The sequence below is a fragment of the Fukomys damarensis genome, unplaced genomic scaffold (genome assembly GCF_012274545.1).
Source record: "Fukomys damarensis isolate Sample0158 unplaced genomic scaffold, DMR_v1.0_HiC HiC_scaffold_5, whole genome shotgun sequence".
Classification (NCBI taxonomy): domain Eukaryota; kingdom Metazoa; phylum Chordata; class Mammalia; order Rodentia; family Bathyergidae; genus Fukomys; species Fukomys damarensis.
In genome coordinates, this window is record NW_022900917.1 from 17,069,729 (window position 1) to 17,086,897 (window position 17,169).

The following is a 17,169-nucleotide window of genomic DNA, read 5'->3' on the forward strand; positions in this document are numbered from 1 at the left end:
CTGGGCCCTTTTGCTGAAGGACTTTTTGTTGAACAATACCTATCACCAGGCTCTGCAGAGCTCACATGAGGAAACACAGCCCTAAGCCTCAATTACTTCATGTTCTTTGGCAGGCCATTTTGCCCACCCAGATTTTCCAACAGACTATTTAAATTGAAACCTCTGTTATGAACATAAAATCCTTCACAAAATAATCTGCATGGTGCTCATTTTCTCTCCTCCAGACAAAAAAAAATTAAATCAGCAGAAGCCAGGGCCAACCCTGTCATTTGGAGTAATTCTATACTCCAAAGCTGATTATTAAGTCGGCTTTTCTGGAAAAAGCTGCTTCAAAAGCCACCACCAGGTGTTAAGAACCTGAAGGGAGAAAACGCGTGTTTCTGTACAGTGTTAATGTCTCTTGCCTGATGTTCTGTGCTTTACGGTCTGGATGCAAAGAGCACTGGGGTGTGTGCACACAGGCACTGCTGCGGAGCAGGAGCTCCCATGTGTTTCTCCGGTGCACTGAGCTTTACCTGAGGAAGAGCCTCTGCTTCTCGCAGATGGGGAAACTGAGACCTAAAGAGGCCCAGGAATTTGCACAAAATCACACAACTATTAAGTGGGAGAGCCAGAATTCCAGAGCAAGCTGTTCTCCCTGTTCTCCTCCAGGGACACACTCCATCCAACACACTTCACTAAACACCTCTCTGTGCAGGGTTAGGAAAGCTGATTACTGAGGACCGAATCTTCATCCAAATGTGGCGCTGGAGAGAACCTCTACAGAGCTCATTTAGCGCGGACTGAAAAAGCCGTATCAAAGGCGGTGCTTTCAGGAAAGAACTTAAAGACAGAAGAGGTGGTAACTCAGGTTTGGGTACTAGAAGCGAGGCCTCCAGTGATGACTTATGTGTCTCTGTTGCCAGATCATCCCCTGAACGGCGAGGGCCTTTTCGCCACTGAAAACCGGGTGACTGTTGCCTTCAAGTCTGGTTAGAGTAGAGAACCAACCCAGAATTCTCAAAAATCAGTTCCTCTGGAACAACTTCAGGTACCAAAACCTGCATTAATTTTCTATTACCCTGGCAACAGATTATCACAAATTTAGTGGCTTAAAACAACACAGATGGTCTGCTGCAGTTTTCTAGGTCAGAAGTCAACCCAAGTCTCACCTTGGGGCCAAGGTGCTGGCAGGCGCTGCTCCTTGTCAGAGCCTCTGGGAGAGAATCAGTGTCGTTGCTTCCTGGAGCTTCAGGGTCACCAGAGTTCCCTGGCTTGCATCTTCCACAGCTGTCCCTCAGCGGCACCTGGGAAGGGCCTCTGCTTTAAAGGACTCGTGTTGGGCTCACATCACCCGGGATGTGCTCCCCACGTCACAGCCCATAGCCTTCCTGATATCTGCAGAGCCTCTTTGTCATGTGACTTACTGTTGCCACAGGTTCTAGAGACTTCAATCCTGAACCTCTTTGGGCACCTTTAGGCTGCCTGCTAGGGCTGCATCATCTAATCTCCCAAGCCGGGCTTCGTCACCTGTACAGTGGGGACAGTAGGGACACCAGCCTCCCCAGATGGTCATGAGGATTGTGTGCACCAGGACAGGGGGTTTGTGGATGGGGCAGGATATGCCATGGGTTTCTAGTTCTCTCCCCAAAGATAGCAGTCAGCAGTGCAGCCTCTTCCTGGGGCACAGAAACCATGAAATCACAGCTCCTTTAATACTGATGGTTTCTAATGTTGTGGGAAAACATTCACATTCATTCGTACTTCTTGAGTATTTCATTCCCAGCAGCTCTGTGGCCTCTTGTCACCAAGCAGAACCCAGGGCAACTGTAGTCAGTCTGTGAATAATGAGCACTCATGTTTTATTTAGCTGAAGCTACAGAGATGGAGTTTGAAAAAAGAAAAAAAGTATATCTGGTTTTTGGAACTAGCAGCGACTACCCTCGTCCCCACAAAAATGAAGGGTCGGTGCGCAAGTAGATGTAACTACTAAGCGCTATGCATTGGTGTCCTCCAGCAATTACAGAGCTGCTGGGAGTGGGCTGGGGTTGCAGCAGGTGAGGCACAGACGCCTGTGCTGGGGCTGGGGTTACCAGGCCCAGAGGGGTCTTTCTGTCAAGTGGGCGAAGTGCTCAGAGACTGACACACCAGTGTTTCGACGGCAGCTTCAGAGAAGGCAAAGAAAAGGGCACCTTGATAGCCTTTGTAGCACGACTCGATCAAATTAAAGGTCTGGCAAACAAATCCAGTAAGTGAAAATAATTGGTTTAATTTACCAGGAGAAGAAAAGTCCAACGGATGATTTAATCTTCCCTATTAGATGAACAGCTTTTAAAACTAGAGACAGACCCGCTGCTTTGCCATTCATCGCGAACTACAGAGACACAAAGCCACAAGCAAAACCTTGAACTGCAACAGAAATCCAAGTTGTTTTAGAGAGGCCTCTGCGAGTAAAGTGCGGTCCTGGAAATACTAAAATTCCTACCTCCAGCAGTTTTTAAGAAAAAAAAAAATGGTGATGGTACTTTTATTTGTCTGCTGTCAAAAAAGTAAGCCTTCATGTTTATGATTTCAGTCCAGGGTTACCATCTCATATAACACTTGGTTAACTAGATTTTAGGTGTCTCTATTTAAGTTATCTGTAATAAATGAGGAGCACAATGTATGTATTAATTCCATAAATACTTATGAAGTGACTGACTTGTGCCAGGCGCTGGAGATAGAGTGGAAGAATAGTGAATCCCTGTTTTCACTAAGCTGGCATTCTGGTGGCGGAGACAGACAAGAAACCCAGTGTATGAACAAGACATACACGAGGCGGGAATAAAGCTGCTACAGCAACCTGAAGCCAGGCTGTGACACAGGGACTGGGTGGCTCTTTTAGGTCAGACTAGTCAGGAAGGACCTGTCGGAGGAGGGAGAGCAACACACTCTCTGACAGCAGTGACTGGAAGGAGCCCTGGTCAGACAGCATGGTTAGTGCACAGGCCGAAAGGCAGAAACAGACTGAGAGCTGCGAAGAATAAAGAAGAAAGAAAGAAACAAAGGGGAGGGGAGGAAAAAAAGACAGACTCCATTGTGCCTGGCACTGAGTGGACCATCCAGAAGTAAAGAGTAGACTAAAGTCCAAGAAGTTGACTGGGCCTTGTTATCCAGAAGCATAAGCTTTAATTTAAATGGGGTAAAAAATCAAAGGAATTTTAAGCAAAGGAATAATTGGGTCTGATTTACATTTTTACTACCTGTATCATCCTGGATGGATTTCGTAAACATAATTCAGAGTGGAAAAAGCAAGCAAGTGAAACAATTCCATTTCTATAAAGGAAGACCACACATATGCAAAATAAACAAATTGTTTGGGAATATATAAACGCTACTACACTACTAAACTCTACTAAACTCCTTTGAAGAGTGAAATTCAGTACAGTGGTTCCTGAGATGTGCAGCCAGGGAGGGACACCCAAAAGACTTCTAAGGTGTCTAGGTTCTTGCCTGGGTTAGGGAGAAGTCATATGAGTGCTTGTCCTGTTACCACTGTAAAGAAATGAAATGTATAGTATATCTATTCTTCCCTGTGGATTAAATATTTCATTCTCACAGTTGTATTTTTAAATGATTCTTCTGTTGCTGAATGGCTGGACTGTTGTAAAATCAGAGGCAAATCAGATTATTGCTACTGCACAGTACAGAAAAGATGGCAGAGCGGAAAGGAAAGAGGAAGCTTTGGCTTGAGCAACAGGACAGTTCCTGAGAGCAGAGGCCCTGGGAAGTCCCAACCGGAAAGTAGGGGTCAGGGTTAAGTGTTGCCGTGTTATGTGCAGCGGCTATTAAACACGCCCATGGATGAGTCTAGGTAAATGAAACGAGGTGCAGGGGCCCAGAGCTGCACAGTTAGATTTGGGTGTCCGAGCGGTGCGAAAGCTGTGGGTGCCCGCCGCTGAGGCGCCGTATGTTGTGCTCTTACGTTTACCATCCCTAGGAACCTCAGTCACTGTCCATCCTCACGAGAACTGTTGCAAAGTCAAAAAGTACAGCATTTTGAAGACCTGATGTAGCATAACTCCTTTTTTCATCTTTTCCTTGCCTAGATTTTTGAAATATTAATTTTCTGCATTCTCCTCTACTTCCATAAAAGAAGAGGAATGAAGCACATTGTGATTCTGCTGACCCTGGTGGCACTTCTAGGTAAGGACATGTCATTGTCTAATGACCCCACACTAAAGCATAAATGAGGCCTGAAGGAAAGAACTTTTATGTTCTATTCCTATATCACTGTTGCTGTTTCTCAGCTTTGACCTTTAGAAAGAAACTGAGCCTAAATTATATGAATTATGCTTTGGATGAGTCAATTGATACATATTTAATTTTTTTAAATACATGCAAAAGGATTTTTTTGGCAATTTTACTTCCTGAAATTTTCAGAAATTTTTAACAAATGACAAAAATATTAAAAGAAACAAAGCAATGAACGTAATTAATACTTTTCAGTGAGGAATTACTGAGCTACTGTTTTTATTTTCCTAGGAAACTTCAAAATATAGCTAATATGAAACAAATAAAATAGCATGTTCCTTTTACACATTGTTTACTGGCTCCCTCACTTTTTTTTTTTTGTTTCCCCCCTTGGTACTGGGGATTGAACTCAGGTCCTTGCGTTTGTGAGGTTGTTGGTGGAATCACTGAGCTAAATCCCCAGCTACTCACTCACTTTTTTAAAGAAGTCCCTTGCAAGGCTGGAAATCTGACACTTCAATAATTTACTATATTTTAATGTCCCTCCCTCCCTCTCATCTGCCAACACTGAGGGATTTCACAGAACATTTGGGAAATTCCTTTTTCAGAAAATTTTTTATAATTCTTCCTTTACCTATTCTTTGTCTATAAGTCATCCCATACATCAGGTATTGTTTGCTGTGACTCTGTAGGTTGTACTTACACTTTTGGGGCAGGCTGCAAGCCCCATACTAGTAAGATGCTGGGACTTTCATATCTCCATCTCCTTTGTATTGGAGGGTTTGCTTTTGTCACCGTTACTTTTAGAAACATTATGTTACTCAACCCTGTGTTCGGATGTAGTGTTAATCAAGATAACAAACAGAAAGGGAACATTTTTGGTTTTTTTCCAAGTTGCCATATAAGGAGAACAAAAGCAAACAACCAAAAAGAGGAAAAATATGTATATAGAAAAATAATGAAAATAAAGGGAACTTTAAATAGGAATGTAAGTTAACTAACAGAATTAAGATCATACATATCAATTATAAGCATAAATGTAAATGGAATAAGTTAACCTAAAATAGAAAGTTCTCAAACTGGACATCAGAGAAACTTGCCCGGTGATTTTGAAAAAGATTCTGAAGCTGGACACAGCCCATTTGCACAGGTCCAGCTTCAAGCTATTCAAACAGCCCTCCCCCGGGCCTCCAGTGCTCCTTCTCCTGGCCACTCAAGGAGCCACCAAGTAGGAACACAGGGGCAGCCGGACCAACATTCTTCCCAGTGGGCTCAAAGTGTTTCAGCTGTCTACTGTCAATTTTACCTGAAGCAACGTAAGTCAAATAATGTGAAAGTAGGAAAGGAAGGATCAGATCACAGTATTACTATCTAATTTAAAATCATGACAGAAAACATTAAATGTGACAGGAGGATTGTCCTGATTTTAAAAGAGAGTCCAATCCAGAACATGACATGTAATAGGCTATTAGAAAATCTTCAGAAAACTGCAAAACTATATTAATAGAAATATTAATATTAAAGGAAGTAGGAGACTTCTCTAAGCTCTTATTAGATATATAGAAATTTAAAATATGTTTAAGTTTAAAGATCTGAATATTTATTTTACTGTTACACAAGTTCAGTGATTTTGCTTTTTAAAAAAAAACAAACCACCATCAAACTAAATATGACTTTCAAATTATTTCAAAAGCATAGTGTTTATTTGCTAGGATCTGAATATTTAATGTTGAACTGATACCTCTAATGTTGAATTCTAAATCCTGAAAATAGAGAATGCACTTTCTTTCTAGTGCCTATGTGTCATTTACAAAAGTTGATTATATATTTGGTCACTAAAAAAAGATCCTCGGTAAATTTCAGGAAGTTGAAATAGTACAGACCACATTCTCAGATCACAGTGAAATAAGAACAGAAAATAATAACAAAAATAGAAACCAGCAAAACCCTACCACCTGGAAATGTTAACAATTCTCAGACTGCAACTGGGTAAAGGAAAACCCAAGACTTCGTTGCAGCACATATTTTTAAAATTATTGTTAAAATGATATTAAAACCTATAGTTATTCACTAATGCTGTCTTGGGAGGAAATTAGTTGCTTTAAATTTAAGTTAAAGCACTCAGCTCAAGAAATCAGAAAAAATACTGAAATAACCCTAAGGAAAGCAGAAAGGAACAGTCGATAAAGATAAAGGCAAAAATTTATGAAATAGAAAACAGAACAGCAACAAATTCATAAATAATCCCAGGAATCAGTTCTTAAAAGGCAACTGATATACATCCTTCATCAGAAAAAAGTCACAAATACTCAAAAATGAGATAAATGGATGAAAGGATATATATTTTTAATAAAACTTAAATAAATTACTTTTTAATTTACATACCTAAATAAGCTATTTACTTTTTTGTTTTGGGTTTTTTTGTTTGTTTTTGGCGGAGGCGTACTGAGGATTGAACTTCAGGCCTTGCTCTTACAAGGCAGGTGGCAGCACCACTGAGTTAAATCCCCAGCCCTATGTTCTGTTTATTTTGAGACAGGGTCTTGCTATGCAGTTCAGGCTGGCATTGAACTTACTTTGCAGCCCAGGCTGGCCTGGGACTCACAGTGATGCTCCTGCCTCAGCTTCCCAAGTGCTTGGATTGCAGGTGTGTATCACCACGCCCAGCTTACTTATTTTTTAAACGAAAATAACTTGAAAAAAATAAAGTTGTTAGAAAAGCCATGTCCCCCAGGTCCAGGGATTTAACTCAGTGGTTCTGCCACCTGCCTCGCAAGCACAAGGTCCCAACTTTGATCCCTGGTACAAAAAAAAAAAAAAAAAAAAAAAGACACATCCTAAAAAAAACTTCAGGCCTACACAATTTCAAAAACAATGTCTTCAAGCCTTGAAAACTTTCACATTTTTAAAACATGTTCAGATAATATTGGCTCTCAAATCTGAAAAAGAGAGCACAAATATAGAAAACTATGAGCTAATTTCGCTGCCAGACACAAAAAAAACCCTAAATGAAATATTAGCAAAGAGAATCCAGAGCAGTCCATGTTCATAACCAAATGATCGTATGAAATTTGTTCTTTTTCTCTGTAACACTCACAACCAGTTGTACTCACATTCTACTTCGATGTTTACTACCTTCTTCTGTCCTTGTCTTCCTCCCAGATTAGTTTGGTGAAGGTACAGAACATGTCTTTTATTCGTACTACATATACCTACCTAGAACTGAGTACGTACAATGAGCTCACAATAAACACCTGAATTAAGTAACTAGTTAGTTAATTTTGGCAATAAAATAAGGATTCTGTTTTTTTCTTTTTCTTTTCTTTTCTTTTTTTTTTTTTTTTGGAGGCAGGGTTTCACTATGTAGCCCAGGCAGGCTTGAAACTCATGATCCTCCTGCCCTAAAATGATGACTCCTAGGAAATCATTGTATCGTGCATCGTGTTAACAAATTAGAAGGGAAAAGCATTTCCCTTGGTGAAGTGAAATAAACTTTCAGTCATAAGATGAGTAGTTCTGAGGATCTAACATACAATATGCTGCCTAAGCTGACACCAATCCCCAATGTAATACATAGTCAACTTTTGCTGAGAGTAAATATTAAATGTTCTTGATCTTCTTTTAATCAACATGTATCTTGTACAGGCACAAATTCCCTTTGATGAATGCGATCATTATGTATATCTAAAATGTACCAATAAAATGAATTAATTTTTTTAAATAAGTGCTCTCACCACATACAAATATAAAAATGCTATGTGAGGTGATGAATGTGTTTAACAACCTGATTATAGTAATAATTTATATAAATATATATAGTCATTCTGTATGCCGTAAATTTATACAGTTTTATTTTTTAATACCTCAACAAAGATGGAAAACTGCATATCATGTAGTTATCGAATAGATGCTGAAAAGGCCTGTTAAAGTTGAATATCCATACCTGGTGAAGAACTTGACATTGAAACACCAGAAGTATTCTCACAGTAAGAGAAGAGAAGAGATGCCCCTCTTCATTGGACTCTATTTGCTGTTTGAGTATTTTACGATTTGTGGTGACTTTTTCAAGAAAAAAGTTATGATGGTCACGTAGCAGCTTCAGAAAACACAGTGTTACATAAAGTGGAAAAAATAGCACACAACATTGTGCTGGCATTTATTGTGATGGAAAGCAAGTGAGGCAAAAGCTGGAAGTGAGCGAGAGGGAGAGGAAGCGATGGAGTGTTTTCTCTATTGTTGCTATAACATTGAGGGGTGGATAGCAAGTGAAACAAACAAATAAATAGAAAGTGAGAACAATCAGGAGGAAAGAAATCTGGCTTCCAGTGAGTGGCTTCCTTTGCCTGTGCCTGCCACCTTTCTTTCTTTTTTTTTTTTTTCAGCTTTATGCCATCTTTCTTTTACACACACACACACACACACACACACACACACATTTTATATATAAATTGACAATTTATAGTTGTATAAATTTATGATGCACAAAATGATGCTATGGTTTATGAATGCCATGTGGAATATTTAAATCAAGCTACTTAACATAACCATCCTTTTAAATACTTTCTTTGTGATAAGAATATTTGAGGTTTATTGTCTTAGCAGTCTGAAAATATTGACAAACTCTCCGGTGAAATACGGTGTGGAGTTTGGTTTGTTTTCTGGAGTTTGGTTGCACAGTGTGGTATATACAGCTGCTAAGAGAGTCTTGTAACCAGTCCTTCCTTCCCATAGGTCAGGAAGCTGGAGAAGCATGAAGTTCTTCTCTGTCCTTAGCACAGGCTGTTCGTCAAAGCAGAATTAACAAAGTAAATACTGATGGCTTATAAAGAGGAGACATTGGTCTAGGATCTGCCCATCTAGAAGTCCTTGGAACAGGATAAAGAGCTAAGAATCGACTGAGAGGGCTGAGTTTTACACACAGAGTACGCACATGGTGGTACTGTAGCAACAAAAGGAGTATGTTTGTTGTTAATTAGGAAAATAGAGAAGAAAACTATAAAAATCCATGTCACTGAGCACTGTAGCACAGTACGACAGTGGGACTGGCATTCTCTGGGAGGCACCTTGCCAGGATGTTTCAGAAGCCTTCACGGTGGCTGTCAACACAGTAATTCCCCTTCGTGTGATTTTCCGAAGGAAACAGGCAGAATGATAGACAGATTTATATTCACAAATACTCACTGCTGCCTCATATTTAATAGAAAATGGATTCGAGCTAAACATCCAAAAATAGAGAATTGTCAAAATAAATTACATACATTCATACAAAGGATTCTTTACAGCCAATAAAAGTCAAGCTTGGGAAGACTACTCCATGGCATAGAAAGTATTTAATAGTAATAGAAAATAGACTCCTAAGTGTTCTCCATACAATTCACATATTGTGATACATTCATACTTACAAATGGAGAAATAATAATGCACCCAAAGGTTAAGAATCATTTGGGGTTGAGTGCTGAGATTACCAGTAATTTTAATTTTTCACTCCAAGATTTTCTGCATTTTCTATTTTTTGTGAACACCCAATTTTATAGACTTATTTAAATGAGTTTAGAGTTCATTCTTATTTTCAGTGATATAGAAAACAACTGACAGTACCATACCTTATTTAACTTCCTTCTAGCCTTTTTTCTATGCACGTATATATAAGTATATTAGACCAATATACTACAATTTTGTAGCTTCATCTATCATCACCAGCCACCACCCCACCACCCCCAAAAAAAAAGGTTTAAAATGCTTGACACCAGTCTAGAAATAACTTGTAGCTATAATAGGGATTAATCAGTTAGTGATTATTTATGCTTTGAATATATAATAATTATCTATCAAAACTGTTTAGCAATTTAGTAAAAAAAATTCTGTTTTGCTTTTGTTTTGTGTTTAAGTAGAAGTTAAGATCAGATGGCAGTTAAATTCGATGACCCTTAGGGTCTCCTGCAGTCCAGAGGCGCTGAGGCTAATGGAACAGTGTGTCCTGCTCCTCTTCCATTAATTATCTCTTCTGAGGGCGTGGCTGGTCAGACCACGGAATTAACCACGCTGTGCTCCAGTCTCAGGCACTGTTTTGGGAGGAAATGAAGGTCCTTGAAGAGCTGACCTAAAACCCAAACCATCAAGTGACATGTAGATCACTACAGATCTTTAAAATTCCTAGATTAGCTAAGCTATGACTATTGTCATAATCAGTCAGCCAGACATCTGAAATAGGTGAAAAGATCAGGTCAAAAGATATTCTAAGCTGGAGAGAAGCCTGGTTTCGAGGTCAGACCGGGGGTCTGTTCTTTGAATTTATCACCTTGTCTCCTTTATTAATTATGACTTTTAACTGAAAAAAATGCTTTATGTGAAATTGTACCCTAGTACCCTTCAAGGTATAGTATATTTTCAGGTTCTGGTAAAGGAAATTATAGGAGGTGCTTTCTGGTTGGCCTTCACCTGCTATGTTAAACATACTTTATATATATATATAGAAATAATACCTTTTCAAAAGCTAAAAGGAAAATATTCAGATATATTATGACAAAATAGATTAACAGCAACAAAGGGACTATTTCTCCTTCACAGTGCTTTTGATTTCATATAAAAATAATTTCTGAACTTTCTGTGGGTTTTCAGCCAAACTATGGGATTGTTTGCAATAATAACTTCAAAGGGCCTGAGACAGAACAAAAGTGCTATGTTCTTCCCACAGAAACTCAAGAAGAAAATACTCAATGCTTTCACAGTGCTGTAACCTTATCAAGTCCGTTTTTCTGAACCCATTATTTAAAACCCCCGAAAAATCTGTTCTCATAAGGATGAAGCCCTCTTTTGCACAGGAAATAAACAGATATCGCTTCTGTAAATCTAAGATTTAGGGTTCACTCCTAGAAACCAATACTCAGCCCTGGTCCAGCTGTCCCTTGTCTGTCAAAAAGCATTTCTAATAAAACTTCTGAGCATCTAATGAAAGGCTTACACGTATTGTACAGTGCTTAGTAGACTCAAAGAATAAGTTGCTTTCCAGCTTCCCGTTTTCTCGCCTATTTAGCTTCCCATTTTTCAGTAGTTTAATGTTTCCCCATAAATGTCACATGGACAGCCTGACTTTTCTTATCCCTCCCTTTGCTGATTTCACCTTTTTCGTGTACCAGTATTCCCAATCTCCATGGCATCCTCTCAACAGCCAGAGCTGGAAAGTAGAAGTCTTGCTCTAAAGATAAAAAAATAAAAAAACTCAGCCCCCAGCAGGCCTTCAGCTGACTGAAACACATCTGAAGTCCAGCGTAGCTTGAGCAACAGAGCTACTACTTGGTCCGTGGCACCCCCTCCCCTGCACCGGTCACAACAGTCTTCCCTCGGCAAGCATCATCGGGACGCCGTGCAAACATAAGAAAGATCTGAGCTGAAGTCCTGTCTCAAATATGTGCTTTATGTATGTTTTTGTTTTCTCTTCCAGCCTCACTGACCGTTATATCAGTAAAAGCTGTCTCAGGCATGATCACTTTCTCTGTGATGGATAAAATGCAACTAACTTATCCCATCTTCTATATCATGTTTGTCATCATGATAGCATCTTGTGTTTTCCAAGTCAAGTAAGTTAGCTTCTACCTCCTCACGCATCTTGCAGCATTCCTGTGCTTCTCTGAGCATTCATCTTAATTGGCTTCAGACGATAATTAAAATGAGCTTCAGTTGCTAAGGGTGAACACCTACAGTTTAGCCACAGCTGGCATGCCTCGCCTTGTCCTTCGCATCCAATAATAGGTTTTTACTACGCATCGCCTTCTCGTCCTGCGCATTTTAAAGTGCAGCCATAATCCAGCTAAGTGCGCTTTGATGCTTTCCTGATGCTCTTCTGCTTATAATTAACATCCATCGTACACAGGTTGTCATTTGCAATAAATCAAAGGGGCAGGTCCACGTCCAGAATTTCACTCTAAATATAGGAAATAAGTGAACCTTTCACCTTCAATTCTTAGCTCATGCTCATTAATTGCCCAGAGATGGACAAAGCCAGACATTTGGCCAGGAGGAAAAAATCCTTTCTCCAGCAGTTTGCATCTTTAGCCAGAATTTGCTTTGCACCCTTGGGATTGCAGAATGATTGTTTTATGTTTCTCTTGGGTCCTCATCCTGGTGACGTGGAATATTTTTAATTTCTGTCCTCTCTACCCCACCTCCAACTGCTCTAATCACTTCCCCTCCGTTTCACGTTGTTATTATGCCTTTGCTTGCTACGTTCTGTTGAGTTGGCCGGAGAGTTTGCCATTCACCCCAAAGCACTCTGTGCAAGCACCACCCCCACCCCTTGCCAGCTTGGTAATCAAAGCTCAAACTCGGAATGTGAGTGGTTCCTTCTGCAAGAAGCAGAAATAATTGTTCTGGGCCAGATGTAGGCAAGGCCTGCGGAGGGTTACTAGAGAAACCAGTGTTTTGCCACTGTTTTGTTTAGCATGCTTCATAAGATTGAGTGTGTTTATAATACTTGGATGTTGCTATTATTTTTCTTCTCTCTTTCTTCCAAATGAATCCATAGTGCTACAGTATCTTTTGGGACTTAGTGATAGCATGATTATCCTTGTGATATGCTTCAAGAATATAAAAGACGCACACAATGGAAGGTGAACTGTGTCCATTCAGTCCCTGCACCTGTCACATCATAGAACTGTGTCTCTCGGCCACAGTTGCCTGATAAAATTGTCTGACAAAATTTGTCTGGACATGTAACATGTGAAGAACATATGTGCAGATATGCACATGTACTCCTGGGTTCACATGTCCCTATATATATGTATGAATACACACACACACACAGACCTGGGCTATACCCACAAAGATTTCTTCTTTTGGTCTCTTGGTTGTGCTAGATTGGGACCTAACCATGTACGCCTTGTTAAAGCACCCAGGTTGGTACCCAAGCAATTCAGCACTTTGGGAAACAGTCCAGATCCTAACAGGGCAGCACAGCGCAGTGTGGGAACCCAAGTTCCTGCCGGTGGCCAGAGAGGGAAGCTGAGCTCCTACATGTGCTCTGCAGCTGGAGCACCAAGCACTGTTTTTGGAACATTAAACATTCCTTTACTTCTCCATCTTCTCTCTTGGCACATGGCATGTCAATGGATAGCTCTACTATTCCCCAGATATGATACTTAACAGATTCTAGGGCCTATCCTAATGAATCAGCCCCAGTGTGATACTGGTCCAGCAGCTTGAATCGCTTCCAACTCAAACTTCTGTGGCCTCGGAATATGATTAATTGCTTTTCATTGTTACTGTTGTTGGTTTAAACAGACCATAAAACCTGACATCTGATCTCATACATCAGATGCATATAAGCTATGACTGCTGATTGGAAATGCCCTCTCGCTGCACTTCCTTTCCCTCTGTAGTTATAGCTAAAGAACGTGCATGTCTTGAAGTCATTGTTAACTTATTCCTGAACGTCTCTAAGCCTGAGCTTCAAAAAGTACTTTCTGCTCTAGGTTCTTGAATCAAGCCATGAAACTCTACAATACGACCGCAGTGGTCCCGGTGAACCATATCTTCTTTACCACCAGTGCCATTATAGCAGGTAAGGGCTGGCTTTCCCCGTGGGAATCCACCCCACCACAAGCAGAAAGTCTCTGTCAGAGTAAATAAGAGAATCGTGGAATCTTTAGACTGTAGGGAGCTGTGGAGCCCACTTCCCCCTGGCCTCCACCACATGGCTGAATGTCCCAAGACACCCTCTGGGATGGGCTGTTCTACTTCATGTGTGCTCCCTGGTGCTCCCTGCCTCCTGAGACAGCTCATCCTGTTTTGGATCCTGTCACTGCTCATAGCTCTAACTATCAGAAAGTGTTTCCCTAGGGCTGGACTGCAGCTCAGTGGCAGAGCTCTTGCTTGGCATGCAGGAAGCCTTGGGTTCCGTTCCTATACCAAAAAAAAAAAAAAAGTGTTTATTTTGGAGCTGAAATTAGTTTCCTTGTGAATTCAAAACAGTCATCTTTGTTATGCTCTCTGGAGTCTTCCTCCTTGCCAGCCCTTCTGATAGTCAAAGCAACTGAAAGGTCCACTGGAGTCTTGTCTCTGGGCCAAACACCCCAAGTCCACAAACTCTCCCCTCACGCCCTCATCAGTGTGATCAGAGCGGGTCCCCGAACCCAGCGCGGCACTCCAGGGAAGGCCAACAGATGAGGACGGAAACTATGGCCTTTGCTCTTCTGGCCTCTGCTTCTCTCCTGCTGCAGTTCTCATGGGTTTTGTTTTTTTTTTTTTCCATTAAGTTTATTGGTACATTTAAAGCAAACAATACAGTTACATTTATCACTGAGATCTTATATTTTAATGGACAACTTTTTTATACTATGGACTATAAATTTAAAGTTTGATCCAAACCAAAGTACAGTAGATTCAAGTAGGTCATTTCTACATTTGTTACTGATATGCCCTCATTCATTGGCTTACTTGGTGAACTTACTACCTTCTCAGCTCAGAAGTTCATTTCTCAGTGCAAAGTTTACATATTTTGGAATTAATTAGGGATTACCTGTTTCCTAATTGCTACATCTAGTTTATTTTCTAGATTTATTTCTAGATTTATTATTTATTTATTTCTAGGTTTATTTCCCATAATGTGACTACCAGTGGAGAGTTTTTTAAAGTCATTAATACATATTCTGTTTCTCAAAATTGAGTCTTATATTTAAGGAAAAAGATTATATCCCACATTTCATTTTTTTTTTTTTTTTAGCATTTTGTGCTTTCTGATGAAGTGAGGGAAGACTGCATATCAGTGTGTCCTAGAATTATTGGGAAATGAAAAGAAGGCCAAAAAGAGTTATAGGTACAACATAAAAGCCAATAATTAATATTAATGTGCAAAAAGGTGTATAAAGAATACGGTTCCCTAAGGTAAGAAGGCATTCCAGGAGGGCAGTATGGTAGGGTCTCAGTACCCAGCACACGGAGTAAATGATGAGTCAGAGAGGCTGGACTTTCTGAGAATGACAATAATTCATCTGATTTTACATTTGGAACGGAAATAAAACTTCTTGACTAACTTCTCCACCACCATCAAAAGTATAGCTTAACAACTTGGAAACAACCCAAATGCCCATCAACTGGAGACTGAATAAAGATGTGGGTTTTTTACAAAATGGAGCACTACTCAGCCGTAAAGAATGAGAAAATAGAAACATTTATAGCTAAATGGATGCACATTGAGGCTGCACTCTTAAGTGAAATAAATAGGACACACTTGAGTAAGCTGAATAGTTTCTCTGGTGTGAAAAATTAAAAGTGTAATTAAGGTTTAAATAGTAAAATTGAGAGTGTGAAATAGGAAGAATATGGCTAAAGGGGAAGCGGGAAGAGGGGAAAGGAAATAAGGGAAAAGAAAAAATGTGAGAAAATGAAAAAAAGGAAACAAAGTCTTTGTAAATAGGGGAGGGTGAAGAGGATGAAGGGAGGACAGCGATATGGGGAAGAAACGAGAACCAAGATCTATCGTGTAAAGGTCAAGATCCCAGTGATAAATGTAACTGTTTTGTTTGCTTTAAATGTACCAATAAACTTAATGGGGAAAATGGTGTAGCTTAAAGTTAAAACGAGATGCCATATTTTGCTTACTAACTTAATAGTTTTCATTTGTTCTTTTTACTGCAAAAGTTAAAGCAGACGAGACTACACTGTCATAGGCACCCTCGTGGGACTGGGTATGTGGTTCCACGCCCCTAGAGCTGAGTTCCATCACTTTTATCAAACTATTAAAAGTGTTTCTACTCTTTGGTTCTACACATTAACAACAAAAATACAAATAACCTGATCAACAAAATAGGTAAAGGACTTAAGCTCTGTAGATGTTTCCGCAAAGAAGATATAGGATGGCTAACAGGATGTGAAAAGATGTTCAACATTGCTAGTCATCAAAGAAATGCAAATCAAAGCTACAGTCAGACTCATTAGGACAACTACTGTTACATATAGAAAATGCATGCTGGTGCTTGCTTATAATCTGAGCACTCTGGGAGGCTGAGACAGGAGGCTTGCAAGTTCGAACCCAGCATGGGCAATTTAACAACTTAATGAGACCCTGTTTCAAAATAAAAATATTTTTTAAAAGGGATAGGGATATACCTCAGTGAGTGGGAAGGCACTGGGTTCATTCCCCAGTGTAAAAACAACAATGAAACCAGCCCCAACACAGAAAATAACAAGTAAACAAATACGGGAGAGGATGTGGATTGATTCAAACTCTCACACGCCATTGGTAGAATGTGAGATGGTACAGCTGATGTGGAAAGCAGCGTGGCAGCTCCTTGAAAATATTAAAAAATGGATTATGAAATAACCAGCAATTCCACTTCTGGGTATATATCTAAAAGAATTGAAAGGAAGGACTTGAAAAGATACTTGTACACCTATGATCACTGCAGCATCTTTCATAACAGCTGAAAGATGGAGGCAGTCAGTGTCCAGATGAACTAAATGTGGTGTGTGTGTGTGTGTGTGTGTGTGTGTGTGTGAACATCATTCAACCGTGAAACAGAAGGAAGTTCTGACACAAGCTACAACATGGGTAGCTCTTGAGAACAGTATTCTGTGTGAAATAAGTACAAAAAGAACAGGGCTGAAGAATTTCGCTTCTTTGGAGTATCTAGAATAATCTAATCATAGAAACAGGAAGTAGAATGGTGGTTGCCAAGGACAGCAGGTGAGGAGGGAGATGGGAGTTGCTTAATGGGACTAGAGTTTCAGTTTTTCAAGATGAAAAAGTTATGGAAATTGGTTATGCAACATTGTGAACTTGCTTAACCCTACTGAACCGTCTACTCAAAATGTAAGATGGAGCCTGGCATGGTGGCGCACTCCTATAATCCCAGCACTCAGGAGACTGAGGCAGGAGGATCACTATGATGAGTTCGAGACCAGTCTGGGCTACATAGTGAGTTCCAGGTCAGTCTCAACAACATAGTGAGACCCTGTCTCAAA

The 17,169-nt window shown here is 40.0% G+C and overlaps 1 protein-coding gene across 1 annotated transcript in view; it reads left to right on the plus strand.

The window, feature by feature from the left end:
• The window catches only part of Nipal2 (NIPA like domain containing 2), a 64,827-nt gene that overhangs the window by 42,743 nt on the left and 4,915 nt on the right, over positions 1 to 17,169 (plus strand). Inside the window, exons 7-9 of the mRNA XM_010619570.2 lie at positions 4,068 to 4,164; positions 11,654 to 11,789; positions 13,680 to 13,768. Of these exons, the coding sequence (XP_010617872.1) occupies positions 4,068 to 4,164; positions 11,654 to 11,789; positions 13,680 to 13,768 (322 nt within the window). The remainder of the gene's footprint in view (positions 1 to 4,067; positions 4,165 to 11,653; positions 11,790 to 13,679; positions 13,769 to 17,169) is intronic.